At 32.7% G+C, this 5,959-nt stretch overlaps 1 protein-coding gene across 1 annotated transcript; it reads right to left on the reverse strand.

The window, feature by feature from the left end:
• Nucleotides 1-468: 468 nt before the first annotated feature.
• Nucleotides 469-5,727, reverse strand: IL2 (interleukin 2). Its single transcript, XM_002815115.2, has 4 exons — nt 5,296-5,727; nt 5,146-5,205; nt 2,712-2,855; nt 469-860 (listed from the first exon to the last, which is right to left on the reverse strand). Exons 1-4 carry the CDS (start codon nt 5,440-5,442, stop codon nt 750-752), a joined length of 462 nt encoding a protein of 153 aa, XP_002815161.1. The 5' UTR covers nt 5,443-5,727; the 3' UTR covers nt 469-749.
• Nucleotides 5,728-5,959: the final 232 nt, after the last annotated feature.

Consider the following 5,959-nt stretch of genomic DNA (forward strand, 5'->3'; position numbering starts at 1 on the left):
CATCCTGGGTCTATTCCACAAGGAGGGAGTCAAGGGAATCTCTTATGTTCCTCAGAGTTCCTACCAGCATTCCCCAGTGGCAGAACCCAATGGAAAGCCAAAGGACAGGGAAGACCTTTGATATAGGCCATACAGGTGAGCCTCCTCATGGCACTGGGCAAGGTGTAAGATATTGGAGAATTCATAGCCACACCAAATCTATGAAGAGTTTCAAGAGTGTTTGTGTTTGGCATTTTAAGAAGAAGGAAAATATAATCTGCTAAGAGATACCAGAAATAAGGGTCTGATCAGCCCTTGAAAGGACAAAGCAAGGGCTTTTGAGAAGTCTACATCTCTGTTCTACATATTTCTTCAGAGGAAGAGTGACTTTTGTAAGCATCTTAACCATCCTACAGTTCACACAAGTAACTAAGAAATATTTAAATACTTACTCTGTGCTGTTTCCAAAATAACAAATATCCAGGCTTGTTTATATTTATCAAATTTATTAAATAGTTTTACTAACCAATCTACATAGATACTATATTTAATGTTCAACATAATAATAAATATTTTGGGATAAATAATTTAAGTGAAACCATTTTAGAGCCCCTAGGGCTTACAAAAAGAATCATAAAAGATCCATATTTATAGTCTTAAGAATAATAGTTACAATAGGTAGCAAACCATACATTCAACAATAAATATAAAATTTAAATATTTAAATAAATAAAAGGCCTGATATGTTTTAAGTGGGAAGCACTTAATTATCAAGTCAGTGTTGAGATGATGCTTTGACAAAAGGTAATCCATCTGTTCAGAAATTCTACAATGGTTGCTGTCTCATCAGCATATTCACACATGAATGTTGTTTCAGATCCCTATAAAAGAAAAATGTTAATTTTTTAAAGTACAGAGTAGTTTACCTTATATACAGTTATTCCCAATTGAAGTCTTATAGGCCTGTTGCCTTTATTTTCAAGCTTACCAAACATATTAATTATTCACATTTTCTTGAAATCATCAAAATGAAAGTCAAAATTACATATTTTGTTATGATACCAAATGATAGTAACATAGAAGCTGAGATTTTCCTCATTTGCTAATTCAGTCAATGAACACAAAAATTTTTTCCCTGAATTGGGTGCAAATAAACCTTTAAATAAAAACAGATCTAGACAAATATTCAATGCTGGATGTGAAATAAACTTGATCGCTTTTCCTCTGAGTATGCACCTATATTTGTGTAAGTTAAATGTATGAATTGATATGCACATTATACTTTCTTCTTTTCTAAATCTTGATTAGAGTCTCCTATTTTTCTGCTTAAGTGAATCTCCTTATATTTTCCCCAAAGCAGAATAGAACTAGACTAGAGTAAGCTAGGACATGCTTCTGTTTGGGAGAAATTTGTGTGAAGAACATCTTCATAAATACTTATACCTATCCCTACTCCATCATAGTATCAATGCAGGTGAATTTGCCAACTTTTCAAAGTTTAAACATTAGAAATTTTGTTCTGTGGACTGGCTTTTTAGAAATTAGGCTCCTCTGCTGAAAGGAGCTATTTAAACGCTTCCTCTAGTTGATACGCTAAGGAGGAAATATTTTGATATATAGTGAGATTTAAAAGAGAGCTTTTCAAATTTTAAGTGATTCCTACCCTGGGAACAAAAAGCAAGTGAGATATAGTGTTCCCTTTAAATAAGTATTCTCTTTTAAAAAACTGTTATAGTGTTCTGTAACCTCTTAAGCATAATTGTTTAAATATTGTAATATCTTGGGATTTTTTTATTTTAAAAAGTGTTTGGCTTTTGAAACACAGTTTTCAGATTTTTGCATGGTTTTGTCTTAAATTTGTATCAAGAGTTAAGAATGAGTTTTCTGATGTTAATTATTTTAGAGGAAAACTCTTGCCATAGATAAGGAACTGAATCTGTCAATGTCTAGATGACATTGATCTCAATGTATTTTTTTAATTCAACTGAAACAGTCCACTAATAAGTGATTCATTTGGACACAACTGGAGTTACTTTTAGAAATGTCTTTCTACTACTCTACTTATGCTGCTTATTTTAGGATACCTATTAACTCATGAATTTTATACCTTAGCAGATGGGATATAAAAAGACAGAAATGAATCTCTTTTACATCACCTGAGTCCCTTGCATATTTTATGCTTCCTGTGCATTTAAAAATACTTAAGATTCTGAAAGTGGAGATTGCCTCTAAAAAGATTGTTGTTTGTTTAGTTCACTGGCCATTTTAATGGCTCCAGTTTTTTTTTTTTTAAGACAAATCTCTTATGGGTAGTCCTTACATCAAATGATAAGGAAATACCATTTCAAAAGCCTTTCAGGTAATCAGTATTCGCTATTCCAGTAAATGATCTGAAGGAATTGAAAAATATATAATAAAATCTGCCTGCTTTCTGTGAAACTCAACTCAGTACCTTCTCTCACTCCCAGTTTTGTGTTAATGTGAAAGGTGATGGAGTTTGGGATGAGGCTTGTCCATTAGTAGATGGTAGGTGCAAACTCTGTAGCTTATACTCCCCAGTTAATCATGTAACATTAGAAATGATTCGTGTTCACAGTGTACTTAAAATGTGGGCTAATTACATGCATGGGTACTTTACAAATACAAAAATGTTATGTCACTTTAAAATGTCGTACTTTTCCCCCTCCTTTTTTTTTTTTATTTCCAGGAGAGCAAATAAAGTAATGCCTTACCTTTAGTTCCAGAACTATTACATTGATATTGCTGATTAAGTCCCTGGGTCTTAAGTGAAAGTTTTTGCTTTGAGCTAAATTTAGCACTTCCTCCAGAGGTTTGAGTTCTTCTTCTAGACACTGAAGATGTTTCAATTCTGTGGCCTAGAATAATAATTATCATCAGCTCAGTTTACATAGAGGTCAGAATCAGAAATTAATTTCCAATTTATTTTATTTAGAGTAGCAGTATGTAGTTTTTACCATTCTCTCTGTTCTCAGTATCACTGTAAAGATGGACCAGTAGAGTTTACATTATAAAACTGGAAAAACTAGGGCTCAAGTACCTATGACTAGCGTTAAGTGATAGTTGATTCACTGGTTTTAGCTTAATTTGGCTTTGCAAAATGTTAGAATTTCTGCATCTAAATGTGAATTACAGATGTAGGCTGATTACTTTTCCAGTCTGCATAGAAAACCATTAGAACCAGATGAGTTAGAATGTGGAAGTATAAAAATCACATTCTATGATTATATTTGATAGTCTAAGAGTTAAGAATCACAGAATGTTAAGGGAGAGAAGGAACTCTTGGATGCCATCTATCACAATCCCAACATTTTACACTAGGTAACAATAATCATGTAGTAGTGGCTCTCAATATAGCCTGGAGCAAGACACATTTTTAAGTATGTCTTAAATTTTTACTTTTCTACAATCACTATATTAAGATGTATTTTAAACATGTTTGTCCCAGTGAAATAAAAGATTATAATACTTTGGAAGGACTTTTGGACAGGCCTCTTGATTCTATATTATATATAATATTTCATATTTCTATGGTATATTACAATTTAAAAGAATTTTCTCCAAAATAGGCCCATTTACTTCTCACAGTCATCTTTGAAGTAGGCAGTGAAGTATCATCTCCACTTTATAAATAAGCACACTGAATCTCAGAATTTGACCACATAAGTAGGTAGAGCCGGAATTAGATTTCAGTTCTTTCTCATTATAGCATTAACATAGCATCCTTGGAATCTAATATTTATATTAGTTTCTAAAATCTTTTGTAAATGTGCAATAAGGGTTAAACGAACAAATGAATAGAGTTTATCATTACTTTTGGTTTCAAACTGTTAGATTTCAGTGAATTCTACCACCCCCTAAATTATGCACATAATTTCATCTTTCTAACAATCTTTAGTGGGAAAGGTAGGTCAAGACAATACCAATCCCCTGATATGTCCATCTATTGCGCTTTCAGTTCACCACTACAAATTCTACAAATTCGAGTTTAAGTTTTTGGCATGAACAATGTGGATAAATTTTCTTCAGAAAACAGCATCTAGTATCTTTATGTTGCTGGAGTTGCATTATGTGGCTCTGATTAAACTAGAGTGACATCTGTAAGCTGTCTCCTTTACATCTTTCAGAAGAGTAGTTTGAAGCAGATTTCTCTTGAATTAATAGAATTTGAGTCAATGGGATTGCATCTGTGTCCCCTTAAGTCCTATTATTTTCTGGGCTTGGATTCACCCTGGCACAAGCACTTTCTGGCACCACATTTTGTTCATTCTCTCTTAACTGGTACAGCTACTAGGTAGCTTTACACACCTAATACAGCCTAGGAGCTTGGATGATTATGCTTATGCTCTATCTGAATCTGAAAACAACCTAATGAAGCTTTTAATCTTGGAAAATAAGTCATATAGCATTATAAATCTCAAGTTCTATTGGTAAAAATATAAAGTCCAAAATTTTACTTTGTATTTCTCAGTGAGAATTTTATCTTTAATACTACTAATAATAGCTAATGCTTGTATGGTATTTACCGTATGCCAGACACGGTTCTGAGTGCTTTACATTTACTTACTAATTCTCACAAAACTATATTAAGTATATACAGTTATTCATTTAAGTAGACATGAAACAATCACAAACAGAGTAGGTAATTTGCCAAAGATCATGAAAGCTAGGGCATGGCAGAGCTGAGATTTCACTTCAGATATCTGGCCCCAGACTCTGCGCTATTAGTGTTATGCTGCCTTTCACTTAGGAACCTTTCCTAAAACAAGAAAAGATTTTTAAAAGTGGGCTCCTTGGAAATAGATTTTGATATTTTACATAGTAAAATGACATAATCAAATGTTTTAGAGTTTTACATTTTTAAATGAAACCATAAATCAACATTTTTGTTTAGAATTGTCTTATCGATGAAGTGAGAATATTATTTTTATGTTTTCTTCCCACCCCCACCAACACACAAATATATATAAAAAATATAGGTAAAACTATTTTAATAGAGGCTTCATTATCAAACTTGGGTTTTCAAAAAAACAGAAATTAAAGTTACTCTTTACCTCAGATGAGCTGCTATTAGTCCCATCTGTGCAAATTTTCATATTACTTTGAATTTTATTAAAACAGAAATGGAACATAAAATATTGTACTTACCTTCTTGGGCATGTAAAACTTAAATGTGAGCATCCTGGTGAGTTTGGGATTCTTGTAATTCTAAGAAAGTATAATGCATTGTTATTAAGAAATGATCTCCAGCTAGATTACTAAATGTAATAATTTTAGTGAGAAAGGAAATATACTTACATTAATTCCATTCAAAATCATCTGTAAATCCAGCAGTAAATGCTCCAGTTGTAGCTGTGTTTTCTTTGTAGAACTTGAAGTAGGTGCACTGTTTGTGACAAGTGCAAGACTTAGTGCAATGCAAGACAGGAGTTGCATCCTGTACATTGTGGCAGGAGTTGAGGTTACTGTGAGTAGTGATTAAAGAGAGTGATAGGGAACTCTTGAACAAGAGATGCAATTTATACTGTTAATTCTGGAAAAATATTATGGGGGTGTCAAAATGTTTTACATATTACACATATTTTCAAAGACTTTACCTGTCTGAAAAAACATTACCTTCATTTTTCCTCTTCTGATGACTCTTTGGAATTTCTTTAAACCCCCAAAGACTGACTGAATGGATTTAGGTGAAATCCCTCTTGGTTACATTAGCCCACACTTAGGTGATAGCTCTAATTCATGCAATTAACGCCTTCTGTATGAAACAGTTTTTCCTCCTTTCTTTAAGGGGGTGGGGATACAAAAGTAACTCATGAAAATTTTCTCTTTGTCATAAAACTACACTGAACATGTGAGTAGCATATTGTGGTGGACAAGAGCAAGAGTAAATAGATGAAAAGAATAAATGTTTAGATTTGTTGATTAAACAGGAAGTATATTGGTTTCCTGTTTCAGAATGGTT

This window comes from Pongo abelii, chromosome 3 (assembly GCF_028885655.2).
Source record: "Pongo abelii isolate AG06213 chromosome 3, NHGRI_mPonAbe1-v2.0_pri, whole genome shotgun sequence".
NCBI classification, from domain to species: domain Eukaryota; kingdom Metazoa; phylum Chordata; class Mammalia; order Primates; family Hominidae; genus Pongo; species Pongo abelii.

Excerpts from the sequence above, each read along its gene's own strand:
- IL2 (XM_002815115.2), bottom strand. The coding sequence starts at position 5,442 with ATGTACAGGATGCAACTCCTGTCTTGCATTGCACTAAGTCTTGCACTT. Across the intron at positions 5,206-5,295 it reads TGATTTTGAATGGAATTAAT|AATTACAAGAATCCCAAACT; the intron begins GTAAGTATATTT and ends ATACTTTCTTAG. Across the intron at positions 2,856-5,145 it reads AGTTTTACATGCCCAAGAAG|GCCACAGAATTGAAACATCT; the intron begins GTAAGTACAATA and ends TTATTATTCTAG.